At 38.7% G+C, this 17,637-nt stretch overlaps 1 protein-coding gene across 6 annotated transcripts in view; it reads left to right on the top strand.

Moving 5' to 3' along the window:
• THSD7A (thrombospondin type 1 domain containing 7A) overlaps nucleotides 1–17,637 on the top strand; it is a 271,309-nt gene that overhangs the window by 144,852 nt on the left and 108,820 nt on the right. For all 6 annotated transcript variants that reach the window (XM_035319518.1, XM_035319521.1, XM_035319519.1 and 3 more), the window contains exon 4: nucleotides 2,220–3,051. In XM_035319518.1, the coding sequence (XP_035175409.1) occupies nucleotides 2,220–3,051 (832 nt within the window). The remainder of the gene's footprint in view (nucleotides 1–2,219; nucleotides 3,052–17,637) is intronic.

The raw sequence follows: 17,637 nt of genomic DNA, 5'->3' as shown, positions 1-17,637 counted from the left end.
GTAATCTAGTGAAAAGAGCATATTTTTTCTCAATTACTACATTCACATACAGAATTTTATTATTATTATTATTATTTTACATTGCTAAAGGTAGTAGTTAATGCTGTCAAACACTGGTTTTAGATGGTATGCTTTCTTGGATAATTAATGATTGGAAATTTGGTAGAATCCCAAAGCAGCAACTCTTCATCTGAATTACAGTAAAGACCTGATCTTTAAAAAGAGGGGTTGCTTCAGTGAATACATGTGGTATACACAAGGTGCCGTGATCTGATAAGAGAAATCTGTAGTTTGCAACGTGAATAACAGCTTTATTTCAGTCAATTTTACTTTAATATCTCTGCTTTAGTTAGTTATTGATTTTCTGCAGTTTTTATTCTTTTAAAGTTGGCAAATGTTCAAAGTTGTATTCTGGGAAAATAATACCTCATTTCAGTGTGAATACACCTAAATTAAGTACAACAGTGATTACATCATTTGTAGAAGGCTGGTTAGAAATAAAGTAGAGTAATCTTGCTGTAATGGAAATTGAAACGTGTCTGTATTTAATATTTATTTATTTTTCTGGGTCTCTAACTAAACTTTGTAAACCCTAATTCAAACTTAATCTAAAAAAAAAAAAAGGCAAACAGAAATACTGGAGCAGTTTCCATGGACTGAATTGGTCTCTGCCAGCTGTCATTGATACCTATCTCTCCTAGAGTTAGCTGGGCCCCAGAGCTGAACGCAGTACAACTGTGGGGTCAGGCAGGGGTGAAGCAGAGGGGAAGAATCACCTCCCTCGACATGCTGGCCATGCTTCTATCTTCAGCCCAGGGTACAGTTGGCTTTCTAGGCTGCAAGAGCTGATACTTGTGTTGAAATTGCTGAGAGTTCTAAAGTTCAAGGGAATCAGTACTAAAATATGACTTCATATGCCTTCCAGTCATTTAAAGAGAAGGTGCTTTAAATAATTTGTATCACCATAGTTCACTTAACTTGCTGTACCAGAATTCTTCTATTAACCTGTTTTGGAAATAACATAGACTCAACCCTGCAGTTCCTGTAACTTTATTCACATTGATAGTTTTGGTATGGTCACTAGGGACATTCAAACAAATAAGAATTGAGTAGCTTGGCTCCAGATTTTTCACAGAACAGAAGGACTTCATAGTCAATGAAAAGGTCTTCTGGGTGGCCAACTATCTGCAGGTAGACAATTTTTCTTTGTGAAATTGTTATATATATTTATATATATACATATATATATATTTCTGAACTGCTTGTGCTTTTCATTTTTCACAGTAAGTTATTGCACAATGTGTAAACAACACTTTCTAAGGTAGAGCTGTATGAGGGGGAGCCTTAAACAAGGAAAAATAGAATTCCTTACTCTCTGATTTGTGGATTTTGTGAGTTGAGCCTTGTGCGTGTTGCAGTTTTTAATAATAGAAAAAGCAACCATATGAGCTTTCAAGGATATAGGTTTCCATTGATTTGCTTGTCACTAAGTATAGCAATGTGTGGGGTATTCATCATAGACCTTAGAAATTTAAAAAAAGCAATAACTTCTGTTCTTTGGAGAGTTACCAGTTGGTATGTCTCTGTCTTCAACAATTTGTTCCATATAATCATTTCACAGATTGTTTGGAACAAACACTCAAGTTTTTTTTGTTTATTTTTTGTAGGAATTATAATAGAGGAAAGAATAGAAGTGGCCTACCTGAAAGTACCTTTTTTTTTTTTTTTCCTCAAAATGTATAATGTTGTTCTTTTTATTTTACACAATACAGCTGAAAGAGAATGGGTTATTTGTTGGCATCAGAGTACAAAGAGAGTACAGTAGAAATATGAAGCAACACCTGTAACAGTCCAAGAAAGGGTATTCATGCAAGTGAGAGAGATTACATTCATGCCTTAGAGGGAAGGACTTTGTCTCCTTTTTTGCTAGTCAAAACCACATGATGACTTTCTCACCATTCAGTTCTTAGTTCTCTAATGAGATTAATTCTTGTATATGTTCTTAAAATTAAATACTCAATTTGTTTGAGAAGCATAAAGAGTAAAATGTATCCATAATCATAAGAGATGAAGAGTAACCCAGTATTTGTTTTGTGTTTCTGCAAGACTGAAATTCTTAGAGGTGTTGGAAATACAGAACTGGTTCTCCAAGGCTGGCTTAACACCATGGTCAAAGAACAATTAGGCGTGCAACGTTAGTGTCTTTTCTTGTTTTCCAGGTCCATGGGGGAGATGCATGGGAGATGAGTGCGGTCCAGGTGGCATCCAGACGCGGGCGGTATGGTGTGCTCATGTGGAGGGCTGGACGACGCTGCCCACCAACTGCAAGCAGCCGGAGCGGCCGGACAACCAGCAGAGCTGCTTCCGTGTCTGTGACTGGCACAAGGAGCTGTACGACTGGCAGATTGGCGGCTGGAACCAGTGTCGGCCCGTCCTCTCCCGCAGCCACGAGAAGCCCCAGGAGTGCCTCAGGGGGGAGGATGGTATCCAGACAAGGGACATCATCTGCATCCAGAAGTCCAACGGGGTGCCTGCTGAGGATGTTATCTGTGAGTACTTTGAGCCCAAGCCCCGCCAGGAGCAGGCATGCCTCATCCCGTGCCGACAGGACTGCATCGTGGCCGAATTCGCCCCCTGGTCGGAGTGCTCCAAGACCTGTGGCAGTGGGCTTCAGCATCGAACTCGGCACGTGGTGGCTCCACCGCAGTTCGGTGGGTCTGCTTGCCCTAACCTCACTGAATTTCAGATCTGCCAGTCTAGCCCATGTCCTGCTGAAGAAAGCTTGTATAGCCTCAATGTGGGACCGTGGAGCGCCTGCTCAGTGCCCCATTCAAGACAAATACGACAAGCAAGGAAACGAGGGAAGAACAAAGACAAAGAAAAGGACAGAGAAAAGGCAGTTCGGGATCCTGAGGCTCGTGAATTAATTAAGAAGAAGAGAAATCGAAACAGACAGAATAGACAGGAGAACAAATATTGGGACATACAAATTGGGTATCAAACAAGGCAGGTTACGTGTACTCACAGAAATGGGAAAACTGCTGCTCTGAGGTAATCACTATTTATTGACTTGCACATCTTTATTTGTCTCTCCTTACTTTAAGGTAAAGTAAGCAAAAGCACACACTTAGTATTTTATGCAAGCCTGAATCTTAATGCAGCACATGCACTATTTCCAATGCAAACATCCCTCTTCAAAATGTTTCTGTGACGAGAAACATGCAACCTATGATGATGATCATAGTAAGCATCACATAAATGTGTTAGTAAACTGTGTTAACTCTATAGCCTCTGTTTGTCTACATAGTTTTCCCCCAAAATCTTGATGATATTCATCAAACGTGTGCTCTGTACCTGTGGATTGAGGCAGGCTTTTACCTGCAGGTTTTAAGAAGTCGTGCATGTTTGGAATGGATGATGATATTGCCTGTGAGGCTCTGCTTGTAAAAGTAACAGGAAAGTGGACTGGGTCTAACACATGATGGAAGCAGAAAACAGGAAGGAAGAGGCTGCATGAGAAGGCAGCATCTATTCTGTCCAGTACCTTTGTTTTGAAAAAATATAGCATGAAATATTATTTGTCCTTCTTGCTTCCTTTGGCAAAATTACTAAAAGTGAGACTGAAATGTCTGTTTCTCGCATGTATTTTTTCTTCTTTTTTTTTCCTTTTTCTCTATTGCACCTTTGTCCTGTCTTTTTTTCTTTCCCAATATTATTCACTTTGCTCTTTTTTATTTTTTTTAAGAATTATTTTACTTTTTAAGGGTTTAAGAAGTCACAGATGTTTCCATAACTTTTTCCACAGGCTTCCAAGTGCTTTTCTGCAGCTGTATAATTTTCCACTTGTTTATTTTACCTGGCATTCTCTTGATAGCTTATGTTTTCTCCTATCTTATCATCCATAATATTTTTGTCCCACTTGAAATCTTCTTTCAATTTCTTCTGCCTTATTCTATGATGTGATTCTTTCTATTTTCTCCCTCCAGTACAATACACGATTAATCAGTTTTACTTCAGCTGTGAAATGAATAAGATACGTTGCTGAATCAGGTTGACACCCATTGCTGCTAGGTAGGCGTTTATGAGCTTTTTTCAGGGTATTTTTCTTTGGACTTTTTTCTGCCAGTTAAACATTCAATCAGAGAATTTGCAATGACTTCAACCTTTCCTATTAGAAACTGTGTATTATGGGTTTTCAATTATGGTAAACATTTTTCAAGTATATTTAAACACAAAAGTTCAAATTAATACAAAATTTTTACTTCTCCATGGCAGGTTATCATGGTGTGACTACAAAGCACACCCCTCGAGCATTGGTCAGAGTAATTCCAGATGTTACTACTAAAGAACTGGAAAATTTGGGTGGTTTTAGATGGAAGGAGGGGCATCCATGTGAAGATGTAAAGTATCTATGAGTATGTAAAAACCCGTCACAAGAATAATGGAATGAACTATTCTCTGTATATTATGGATGTAGAGGAAGAGGGATTGTGGATTTAATAACAGTGTAACTGAATGAGGTTAGGCTTCCTAATATTGGATGTGGTGAAGCTCTGGAAAAGATTGCCTGGAGAATTTGTCACCACAAATCCTGAGCCTCCATCTCTGAAGGTTTCTAAGAACAGGTTAGAAATGCATTTGTCAGGAATGTATGCCTCTAGTAACCCTTGGTTAGGGAAGAGGGGCTGACTGCATAGTTCTTAAGGTCTCCTCTAGCGCAGATTTACTACAGTTCTTTCAGAATTTGACTGTGCTTGAGTAAGTGCCCATACAAGGAATCTCAAAATCACCTTGCTCAGGCAGTCCTGGGTTTTGGTTGCTGCCCTGTCTCAGGGCTTTTACAGGAAGAATTTGCCTTCCCCCCAGCTTCACATCACACAGCCCATGCAGTGTCCCAGCCTAGAAACATCATTAGCCTTTAAATGCAGTGAATCATTTATTAAACATATCAGTGGCTGGTAGCTAACAACCAGACATTGTTTGAATATCCCTAAATTTTTCTAAGTTTAAACTACAGTACTTAAAAAAAAAAAAAAAAAAAAAAAAAGGGTTGGGTGAGGAACTTTCCTGTGCTGAGGCACTGACAAATGATACAAGAAAGAGGAAGTATAATTGGCAGTTGATGATGTACTTTTCTTATTATTATACTCATGAATTCACTCAGATCAGTAACGTTGTCTTAATTTTAGATGCCTCAGCATACTGCATTTGCACCATATATTCAGACTGTAGCAGGGAAATGGATGAAATTCTGTTGCCTGAGGCAGTGAAACAATAGATGACACAATGTAGGAGCAATTCTTCATGGGAGAGAAAATGATATAAATGATGCACTGGATATTGTGATGTCTAATGGATATAATTTTATGTTGTAAATGTACAAAGGATTTATAATGTAATAGTCTTCCCACCAAATTCAAATTACAATCTTTTTCTTTTTTTTTTTTTATTTTTTTCAGTTGCATAATGAAAACAAGAAAATTTGGTTAAATGACTCCTGTGAGAAATTCTAGCACTAATATCTTGGCCTTTAGAGACCAACCTCTATATGTCATCCATATATTAATCTGTTTCTCTTATGCTGTGTTCTCCACTCTGTGGTCATATGCTTTATTCAATGATTACAATTCCAGAATCTCAAACAATAGAATTATTTTTCTACCTGCGTTGTCAATGCAGCCAGCAAAAATGATTTTATAATCTTCATCAATAGCAGCCATGTTACTAAATAATATAGACAAGTAAGGTGACTGGATAACCTGCTGTGCTCATGTGAAATGCTCCTCAGCTTGAATAGTTCATTTTCAGTGAGTTTTGACTTTGGCAATCAGAAACAATCAGCCCCCTGGCAGCATGACTGAAAGAAGAAAAAAAACCCTCAGGCGAGTAATATTTTTGCAGAGGTAGCAAAATTGGTATAGTATAAAAGGGGTTACAAAAAACAAGTTTCAGAAGGGTGCTCCAGAGAAAATGATTCTGTAAAGCTGTCAGCAAAACTTCAAAAAGGCAAATTCTCTAGACACATCAGCACACCAGGCACGGTAAAGAGAAGTGAAAAAAGAAAATCAAAGTGTAATTTATACACTTTATTGCCTAGTGAACAATACATCGTCTCCTGTGAAGGATGAAATATTAGATTTTGTATTACTCATTCTTCAATAATGTACATGTTAGATGACTTTTATTTGCTTTTTGTTCCCTTTAATCTGAAATTCCTGTGCACTTAAAATATTTTTAAAATAGTAATGGTGAAGAAGAGAGAATTCAATAATTAAATCTGACTTGAAAATGACTGCCCTGGATATGTAACAAGACCAAAACAGTGTTGTTGTTAGTGGAGGGGACAGTATTGATCCCCTGAAATATTTCCTCTTTTTTTGGTGCAAGTGGCATTTGTCAGAGGTCCCACAGAGAGACATTACACTTAAAACTGGCAACACTGAGAAACGTGTAAAAATTCACTTTGAGTTACAAATCTGTTTTCACTATTACAAGTTACGGTGCTCGTGCCTTGTATTAGGTCTATCACTTTCTATTACAATGTATACTCTGTTTTTGCTTGCTTCTACTTTTTATCATTTGGTCTCAACCATTCCTTCATAATTGTCTTCCTGAGCAAAATTTTTTTGGAAATTCTAGCAAAAATATATTGTCCATTTTTGTACAAACCTAGGAAAAAATTTGCTTTAGCAATGTTTTAGCATTCACACAACCATTTTACTGAGATTCTTTGTTAAGTAAGATCCTGCCAGATTGAGGAAAGGATATGAAATTTAGAATGACGGGAACAGGTTATGGACACAGGTGTTTGTAACTGTAGGAACATGGAATAGAACTAGAGTTTCTTCTTGACCTATTTGTTTCTGCACTTCAGCAAACATTTTGAAATTCACTAGCAAAGCACATCACATTGCCCTTTAGTGCTTGGTCCGGAGTCATGGTGACAGGCTGTGACTGCCAGGAATTAGCTCAAATGGCTGTAAATGGGACTTGTATGTAAAGCAGTTCTGCAAGGCTGTAAGTAACTATTAAAACAAACAAAACACACACAGAAAAAGAATTTCCTGAGAAGCTGAATATCATTGATGTGATAATTCAAATGTGATGTGATAATTCAAGAAGCAACGTTAAAGTTTTAGTTGCATTCAGGGTTTTTATTTCTTTGATAGGTAATCACTGTATGCAATAATAGCAATGGGACTTGGTGTTTGGAAATAAAAGCATCCAAAATTTAAGATATGCTGAACATTTTCTGGGCCTCTTGGTTTAGCCCCTTTATGCATTTAATAGTGTAGCTGTATTTGTCTTACAGTTGTTCTCAGAGGATAGTTATTCTTCTCATCCTCCTCACTGATTCTGTGCTTTTGTGCAGTACCTAATACCAATACTTTGTAATGAATGAAACTCTCTTGGAAGTTTCCATGATGATCTCGTTGTTGTACTTGACCACCTTTCATGTTTGGCAGAGTTTGAGATTTTATTTCTTCCAACTGATTCAAGAGAGATGTTAGTAGGGCCAAAATTACTGAATTCCCTGCTAATTTCAGGCATTTGGTTTGATGTATATCATACCTGATTTTTCAGGTTACTTCTTTTATACCTATATCTGCTTAGAGCACATCCACTATATTTTTACTGGCCATAAATCTTAAGCCGGATACCCAGGGACTAAGGAACTAGAGAATGGCTGACTGAGCATTTAGGTTGATGAGCAAGTGATAATCAGAAATTAGTGGCTGAGAAAGACATCGAATCTGCTCCTCTAGTATGGCAATTTTACTTCATTGGTCTTTTCCAGTCCTGAAACCCCCTAATCCAGTGTTCATCTCTCAGATCATGCCACAAATGCCTCATCCCACTTTATGGGCTCTCACTGCCCTTTTACATGTGAAGAAAGTGGGTTACAAAAAATATAGCGAAAGCCTGTCTCTTCCTTTATACCGTTAATCTGGAGAAGCAGGCAAGTCACCCTAAGGTATATGCTATCAGACAGAAAACAGAAGATTCAGGCATATAAAAACAGCAGCTCAGTTTGTTGGACCCTGTAATAAACCCTTTGCTTAGAAACAGCCTTAAAAGCATCTGTTTGCTTCTCTGCTGCTCCATGAGACAAAATGCAGAAAGGATGATAAGTGTGAAGATGGTCATGGCTATGGTAGAGCAGTTTCAAGAAGGGATGGCAGTGTAGAGATGGCAGGTTGTAGAGATGAAGGCCCATAAGCAACCTTTAGCTTGTTCACTGAGGACCAGATGGAAGCATATACACCTATAGGCTGTTTCTTATGTTACTGGAAAGGCATCTATGTAGCTGTTTTTGTAGAGAAAACTGTAAGGCTTTCAGTAGTGGAACACCTGTAAATATCACATATTTGGATAATGAACTATACACAGTTGTCTTGATAAATTAACTTGGAATTAGAGCACATGCTGTTAACAAATGTACAAGAGGGAAGAAAACAATCATCCTGGAAGAAATACCTCCTGACAACTAAAAACTGCAGAATAATTGTCAGATGCCTAGGGATATAAAAATGTAAAACGTTATTAGAGGAACAGGATGCAAACTTACTGCTCTCCTACCATTTTCATTGTATTTTTAGAATTTCTATGAATTTGAAAGTCAGAGGCATCTCATAGGTTTTTAATGTGGTTTTGTTGGAGACAGTTGATTCTGTGGATATGCATAATATTATTCAATGGGTGTTCCTTTCTATTCTAAGTACCTGCTCCATCATCTTACCGATGCTGCTGTTTTGACAGTGGCTTGTCAGTATTGCTCTACATTTGACATACCATGCCAAAATCTAGATTTAAGATGGAAATGTACACACTGTGCTGACTAATTGAAACACCATCAATGAACCATTTATTTCTCCACACCATATTTTAACTCTTTTTCTATAGTAAACAGTTGTTCTGTTGTTTAGTTCCATGACATTCATACATCTTTTGTGGGAAATATCAAGAGTGAATGCTTTTCTGGAATATATATTTTACTTAAATACAAGTAATTGGTTTTACCTAGCAAGATATAATAGTGCATAATGTAATGAGGATCAGAATACATGTTCTGATAATATCTTCTGACCATAAATTCTCTGAATGAATGAATTCTATGAATAAGCTCTAAGTGGAATTTTTACCCTCATTTATTAGAACATTAGATGCTCAATGGTAACATAGCATTAGGCCCTGAGATCTTTAATAAAAATTCTTCTATAGTGTATTTTGATGTATATTTTATGCCTCATTGTCAGAGAATGTGTATATTAATTGACTTCAATAAGCCTAAGTCAATACTCTCGGAATACAAACCAAGCAAAATTTTTCTAAATTTTGGACTTAGTTACATTGGTATCATATCACAGTCTGTGAATGGTCCCATAAGTAACAAATTAGAATGAATTTATGTTTAGAGTTATTTTGTTCTTTCTATTATGTGACTGCTAAGCATTGTTCTGGGACACACAGTACTTACCTATTTTTTTCATGATCTTTATAAAGTTACAGTCTAACATCATAGCTTGCTTCTGGGAGGTGCAGTCCCCCAAGCAACTGGGAACTCCAAGGGAAGGAAAGTCACTGAGTTCTTCTTCACTTGCAGATCCCCAGAACAGCATAGTTAAGCTGAGAATAAAATGTCCAGTCTAGCTCCTAATATTGACCACTTTTTTCCAAACATTGGGCAGTGAATTACCCACACAAAACTAGTAGAAGGAGTGAATCTAAAATAATATCTGAAACAACTAAAATTAGTAATATAATTTTTAGTATTTTAACATCAATATTGCATATTTTTATTCATGAAGTACGGTAGGTGGGTTGTTTGTCTGTTTTCTTTGCTGATAACTCCATAAATCTAACTGTTAGTTAGGGTCAAAGTAAATGCTAATTAAGGCTCTGTAGAACAAATTCTTCCTGGTGAAAGGGAACTTTGTATTAGCCAAAATATTTTTCCTCAACACAGTAGTTCTAATCTCTATTTTCTTTCCTTGCATAGTGTAGAAAGCCTGAGTGGTTTTGTTTTCTTCAAAACTATTTTGGCTGTGCATCTTTGTTGGCAGAATTAATTAAAATTGTGAAAGAATCACGGGAAAATATTGCTGTGGAAAGCACTTATCTGGGCAGTATTTGAATTGTAAACAAATAAAAGAGGCCTTACTGTTTGTGTGATTCTAACAGGTCATTATACTGTGCAGTACTAATGGTTTCTCAGAACAATGTACAATATGACCAATAATAAACACTGCAGCTGTAGGAAAAATGAATCAGGTCTACGTCATGAGGAACACTTGTTACATTTGCTACTAGGAGAAAACGCAGAACATCTTACATGTTCTATCTTCACAGTAACTTTTGGGAATTATCTGAACTCTGAATTTAAATCAGCTTCCTACTATTCCTACTCTCGAGCACATGGTCATTAAACAGATTTTTTTATTTAATTTTATTCATGAGAAAATAAACCATCTTTTCTTTATAATGGCTTGTTTATCACAACATATTTCAAAATCCAGCTATATGTTTGATGCAAGAATGTGGAGAGTTTGTGTTTGATTGTGTTGTTTTAGCAGTTAATGCATCCAGCAAACTGTGTGAACTCTTTGGGGAGAAGGTTGCATAGAAGATATAATAGCTTGTTTTAACACATTGGAACATTGTGTTCATTCTTTGTCTCTCTATGTCAGCTCCAAAATCACTATTACTTATAGAGAGCATCTCTTAAGGTTCCATGGTGGTCGAATAAAGAATAAGGAGGAGACACTACATCAGCAATATTAAGAACTGAATTTAATCCCAAATAACACGAAGCACTGTCTAAACTAAGCATGAATTTTGCTGTTTTTTTCATGTCTCCTGACCAGTAGAGCAGTCATTCAAGGTTGCTGTAGAAAATTTTACACAGGGATATATACATTGGAAACAGAGAGTAGATTTAGACTGGACATTAGGAAGAAATTCCTTATTATGATGGTGGTTAGACACTGGAACACGTTGCCAAGGAAAGCTGTAGAACACATCCCTGGAAGTGTTCAAGGTAAGGTTGGATGGGGCTTCGAGCACCCTGATCTAGTAAGAGATGTTGGAGTAGATGGGGAGTTGGACTGGATGTTCTTTAAAGGCCCCTTTCAACCTTTCTATTATTTTGTGCTTTCAAAGGTTGATTTGACCTTTACAGAATCACAGAACTGTAGGGGTTGGAAGGGACCTCGAAAGATCATTGGGTCCAACCCCCCTGCAATGCAGGTTCCTCAGAGCAGGCTGCCCAGGTAGGCGTCCAGATGGGCCTTAAATATCTCCAGAGAAGGAAACTCCACAACCTCCCTGGGCAGCCTGTTCCAGTGCTCCGTCACCCTCACCGTGAAGAAGTTCTTACGTATGTTGGTGCGGAACTTCCTGTGCTCTATCTTGCGGCCATTGCCCCTTGTCCTGTCCCCACAAACCACTGAGAAGAGGTTAGCTACATTCTTCTGTCTCCCACCCCTCAGATATTTATATACATTGATGAGATCCCTTTTCAGTCTTCTTTTCTCCAGGCTGAACAGACCCAGGTCTCTCAGCCTTTCCTCATAGGAAAGATGCTCCAGGCCCCATATCATCCTTGTGGCCCTCCTCTGCATTCTTTCCAGGAGGTCCCTGTCTTTTTTGTACCGGGGAGCCCAGAACTGGACACAGACCTCCAGGTGAGGCCTGACCAGGGCAGAGTAGAGGGGGAGGATCACCTCCCTTGACCTGCTGGCCACGCTCCTTTAAATTCATGCCAGGATCCCATTAGCCCTCTTGGACACCAGGACACACTGCTGGCTCATGGTCAACCTGTCATTCACCAGGACCCCCAGGTCCTTCTCCTCAGGGCTCCTCTCCAGCAGGTCATCCCCCAGCCTGTACTGAAATGTCCGGTTGTTCCCTCCCAGGTGCAGGACTCTACACGTGCTCTAATTAAACCACATCTGGTTTCTTCCTGCCCATCTCTCCAGCCAGTCCAGGTCTCGCTGAATGGCAGCACAGCCTTCTGGTGTGTCAGCCACTCCTCCCAGCTTTGTGCCCTCAGTATACTTGCTGAGGGTAGACACTATTCCCTCATCAAGGTTATCGATGAAGATGTTGAACAAGACCGGACCCAGCACCAGCCCCTGGGGAACACCACTAGTCACAGGCCTCCAGCCAGACTCTGCTCTGCCGATCACCACCCTCTGAGCTCGGCCAGTCAGCCAGTTCTCAACCCACCTCGCTGTCCACTCATTTATCCAACACTTTCTCAGCTTTGCTAGCAGGATGTCATGGGAGACAGTATCAAAAGCCTTGCTAAAGTCAAGGTAGTTGACAACCGCTCTCCCCCCATCTACCCAGCTGGTGATGCCATCATGGAAGGCAACGAGGTTGGTTGAGCACGACTTCCCCTTGGTGAATCCATGCTGACTACTCCTCATAACCTTCTTCTCTTCCAGTTGCTTGGAGATGACATCCAGAACAAGCTGCTCCAACACCTTTACAGGGACAGAGGTGAGACTGACTGGCCTGTAGTTTCCTGGATCCTCCTTCATGCCCTTCTTGAAGACCAGAGTGACATTAGCTATCCTCCAGTCTTCAGGCACCTCACCCGTTCTCCAGGACCTTTCAAAGATGATAGGGAGCGGTCCGGCGATCACTTCTGCCAGCTCCCTTAGCACACGTGGATGCATCCCATTGGGACCCATGGATTTGTGTGTGTTGAGCCCACTCAGACACTCCCGAACCACTCTCACGTCCACCGGGGGGGAACCCTCCAACCCTCCAGACCCTTTGTCCTATTGCCAGGGGCGAGGAGTCCTGGGGGAGTGTCCTTGAAGCAAAGACTGAAGCAAAGAAAGCATTCAGTATCTCTGCCTTCTCGGCATCTTCCATGACCAGGACCCCCCCTCCCCTCATTCAGCAAGGGACCCACATTATCCCTAGACTTCCTTTTGCTGTTTACATACTTGAAAAAATCCTTCTTATTATTCTTTATCTCTTTGGCAACCTCATCTCTAGGTGGGCTTTAGCCTTCCTTGTCACATCCCTGCAGACCCTGACAACATGTCTATACTTCTCCGAAGAGGACAGGCCCTTTTTCCACATTTCCTAGACTTTCCTCTTCCTTTTGATCTTATTGATGAGCTCCTTGCTCATCCACACAGGTTTCCTACCCCCCTTCCCCGATTTCCTATTCTTCGGGATGCACCGATCCTGAGCATGGAAGAAGCGCTGCTTAAATGTAGCCCAGCTACCCTAGTAGCAAGCACCCTTGCCCTCAAGCACCCTAGCCCATGAGATACTCCCAAGCAGGTCCTGGAAGAGGTTGGCTCTTTGAAAGTCCAGGGTAGCAATCCTGCTTTTAGCCTTACTTCCTCTGCCTAGTTCCATCTGGAACTCCACCATCTCATGGTCGCTGCATCCCAAGCTGCCCCCAACCTTCACATCCCTAACAAGGCCATCCCTGCTACTAAGAATATGGTCCAGGAGCACCCACCACCTCGTCAGCTCCTCCACCACCTGTGTCAGAAAATTGTCTTCTGACCTTTAGAAGACTATTTCTGTTAAAGAGTATGAAGATCTAGACTGTGGATCTACTCGCATGTAGCCAGATTTCCCAGCAGTCTAAGTCCAGACTTTTTTAGGTTGTGATGCTAATGAGCAATGTGGTATGTTTTATTTCTTCATTGTGAAGTTACATTTACAAGTACAGTCTTTGGAAACTATACTTCACAGTCTCTATGAAGGGTTTCTCAGTGCAAAGATATAACTTGTGTTTGGGAAGTCTTTAAGCCAGTTAGCTGGAAAACAGGGAGGCATGTAATGGAATACTTTCTTTCCATTTTTGCTCACGACTGGCTACTGCCAAAGCAGGTATCATACGGCATGGATCATTGTTTAGAACCATGCAGTCATTCTCATGCTGCTATTTGTCTTTTCTCATTAACTCTTCTTTCCAATTATCAGTCTAACTTGATATGGAGGAAAAATCTGATAAAGTAGAAAATCTCTTAGAATTTATCACACATTTAAAAGCTCAGTGAAGAGAGTGCTTTCAACCAGCAGCTTGCACGTTAGTACACAGGTACTATAGTACTATTTGCTCCAGGCTTATGTCTTAAGATTCATTCTCTGTGTCCATAGTCTCAATTATCCCCTGAATTACTTTGAAATCCCCATGGGGTTCAAAAGCTATCCAAAGCAATATTTAGATTTTATTTATTTCTGCAAGGAGCAAAAGTGAGGCTATGAAACGTGAGTAAACGCAAATTCCTGACCGCATATCTCCAAAAGAGGTTGGGCAGTAATTATGTCCTGTATTTTGCTTTTTGAACTATCAAAATCTTTGAGGTCAGGAATGGTTTTAATGTTGGCTTAATAACAATAAAACTCATTTGACCCCTGTGGCATCTCCTTGGGATTGCCTTTTCTTTCCACACTGTCATCTACCTGTTTACATACATATCTATATATATATGCCTGTTTATATTTATATATCTATATATATATATCTACCTGTTTATATATATATTCCTTAAACTTCAGTTCCCCATTATTCTTTTGTTTTGTCTTAAGCAGAACTTTCTCAAAGAACATCCTTATTTCAAATAGCGTAATGCTCCCTCCCCTGCCAATAGACAGACACTAAGGACAGTGTCCTTATTATGCGCTCATTGTATTGGGAGCAAGTTCCTGCAGACTTTACAAGTTTCCATATATCACCGCTTCTTATATCCAGTCTGCCCTGTTGACTTTGTTGAATTTGGATGCAACTTGTACTTTTCTCAGAGCTTCTAAAGCAACAATATGGGCTGCGGTGTATGGGTTGATAGTGAGGACTGGCTTGTGCACTCCCTGCACGTTTTGAATGGCTAACTTTGTGTATAGTGTTACTTAGATATTACTGAAAGTTCATAGAGGATGGAGGCGGTTGATGCAGAACTTCTAGTGGTTTGGATGATATTACAAAGATAAATATAAACTATCCAAAACATAGTTTTGCTTATTTAAATTATCTTTTTGCCTGTTTAAAACTTTTTTAGTTAAATAACAGTTTAGAATTTCAAGACTTTTTGTATCCATATAAAAGTTTTGTTTTGGGGGTGGCTTGAAGCAGAGAAGCCTTCCTGCATTTAAATGATCTCAGCTTTTTATCTGGGAATTTCTCTTTTCAGAAACCATTGCACCATCATAGCATAGGATTGCTATGCTTTCTGTTCTGATAGTTATTAGCTATCATTCTTTTCTTACCTGGTCATGTTGGATCGTTTTTATAGAGAGATTTACATCTTCTGTTCTGTTATCTGCCCACATGCTTTTACTTTTGTCAGAAGATTCATTCAATTTTGGGTAACCAATCAGATGCGTAAATCCATTTGAAAGTGCAGAGTTATTTACATGAAATGAAGCTATGCTTTAAATTATTTTTGGTGTGGATCACATCTGTATGCTTAGATACCAGAACCAGAAGAAGACACTATCTTGTGTGGTAAAGAAATTCCCAGGTCTCAATGTATCTATGCAATGTTATGGATCAGACATTTAAAGGAAACATTACCAACCTTCTAAGCGAATATATTACATATGCTGAACTTTTAAAATGGCACTTTTATCTTTCATTGTTTTTATGTAATAGAGAATTAATAATTTTAATTTTGAATGTCTATATATATTTATCTGCAATTATGGGAAAGATCTATTTCTCTTGGTAAAGAGAAAAAAAGTTTGAAAGTCTTTTGCAAATCTTTTGAAGGTGTCAAGAGTCAGAAAAGAAGTAGAAAAAAATCTTTGAGAAAACTGAGGGGACTTCTGGAACATCAGATTCATTGTTCCCAGTCTGCCTAGGAACAGGAGATATGTAGACATGCAATGTGAGATTAAGCGTAGACTAGTGTAGTAACAGGTAATATGTACTTTGGACAGGGAAATGTGGTGGTGGGGAAAAGGACTTGTAATCTGTTTTGGAAGCTACTCCATTATCTCCAAAGAGATTTTAGTGTGATTTGCCTTATCATTTATTTAACTAAAGAGTTTTACCCGGGTCTTGTTTAGAGGGATTGGTGATACTGGAAGTTAAGATATAATGCATCTTTAGTTGCCACTTGATCTAGAATGAAACACTAACTGTTACAGGTCTTGAAATCCAGTATGGTCTTCTTCAGTTGCTTTTAATGGGAAAGTAATAATATGGCCATTTGATAATGGTCGTTTGCAGTTAGCTCTCACAATTTCTCTGGTTAGTTCAAAGAAAACTAAGAGTTGAAAGAATAAACAACAGCTAATTTACTTGTATGATATTTCTTTGTAACTGTCTCTGCCCTTTCTTTAAAATACTTTGACAATATATATAATAGTAAGGAGATTGATTGCTGGTCACTTACAATGTCAGTTACTTGACAGTATTTATGTAATACTGCAAATAGTGCATAGTGTTAAGCATACAAGAAAATGAATATCCATTTCACAGCTCACTTTGCCTCATTTGTCTCTCTAGTAATATTTATGTTCTTGTTAAAAGAAATGAAAAACTTAGTCATTTTATGTTTCATTTTGAGTTGATTCTTTTGACAGGTGAATATTGGAAATGATGCATGCTTTAACTATTGTTTTTCTTCTATCAAGAAACAGAAATGAGCAGTGGAGACAGTAACATAGTACAATTCTGTTTGGGTCTTCTCCATACTTGCACATGGGATATAAAAATGAATAAGGAAAAATGTTCATTCTAATTATATGAACTATATCAACAACAACTTTTTAATAAAAAAAATAAATAAAAAGAGCATGAAGTAGAGGGTGCTAGCTTGTTGGATTTCATGCCTCTGACAATAAATTTTCAACTGAGACTTGTGAATGACTCCAGGTGTAGATTAAAAAAAAAACATTTTGCATCATTATCAACAGGTGGATGTCAGCATCATGGCTTTCAGAAATACAGGAGTACTGAAAGTGAGAAACTTCAGATGGTCTTTTTGCACATGTAACAGTTACATTTTAGGGATCTATGAAATGATTTTTTTTTAATCTAAAGTTGCAGTAATGCCTATTTTTAATTTTTGTGAATGATTGCTCTTGGAATCTGTAAAGTGCCTGGGATCTAAAGTAATCGATCAGCATGTGCCTATATCGTTCACAAATTTATAAATATCATAAGTTTACAAGTCTGGCCTTAATGTAGTCATATAATTACATGTAGTCATGTAGTCATATAATTACAGGATATCCTGAGTTGGAAGGGATACGCAAGGATCATCAAGTCCAACTACTGGTTCCACAAAGGACCACCCAAAAATCAGACCATGTGTTTGAGAGCATTGCCCAACACTTCCTGAAATCCAGTGGGCTTGGTGTCATGACCACTTCTCTGGAGAACCTGTCCCACTGCCTGACCACCCTCTCAGTGAAGAGCCTTTTCCTGGTTGCATTGGAGGTTACCCTTTTCAGGGAAGGATATAATCTTTGCATGAAGCCATGTAGGAATTGCAGCCAGAGACAACTTCAGAGTTTGGGGCAGTTTGCTTCAGTGAAGAAAGATAATTTTTATTATTTTTTTGTTCTAGTAAAACAATTTCTGATAATGAAAATTAGTCTTCATCGTGTAACACCTCTCCCAAAGATGATTTGAAGTAGATGCAAAGTCCACAG

The sequence above is a fragment of the Oxyura jamaicensis genome, chromosome 2 (genome assembly GCF_011077185.1).
Source record: "Oxyura jamaicensis isolate SHBP4307 breed ruddy duck chromosome 2, BPBGC_Ojam_1.0, whole genome shotgun sequence".
NCBI lineage: Eukaryota > Metazoa > Chordata > Aves > Anseriformes > Anatidae > Oxyura > Oxyura jamaicensis.
This window is presented reverse-complemented; position numbering and strand designations above follow the sequence as displayed.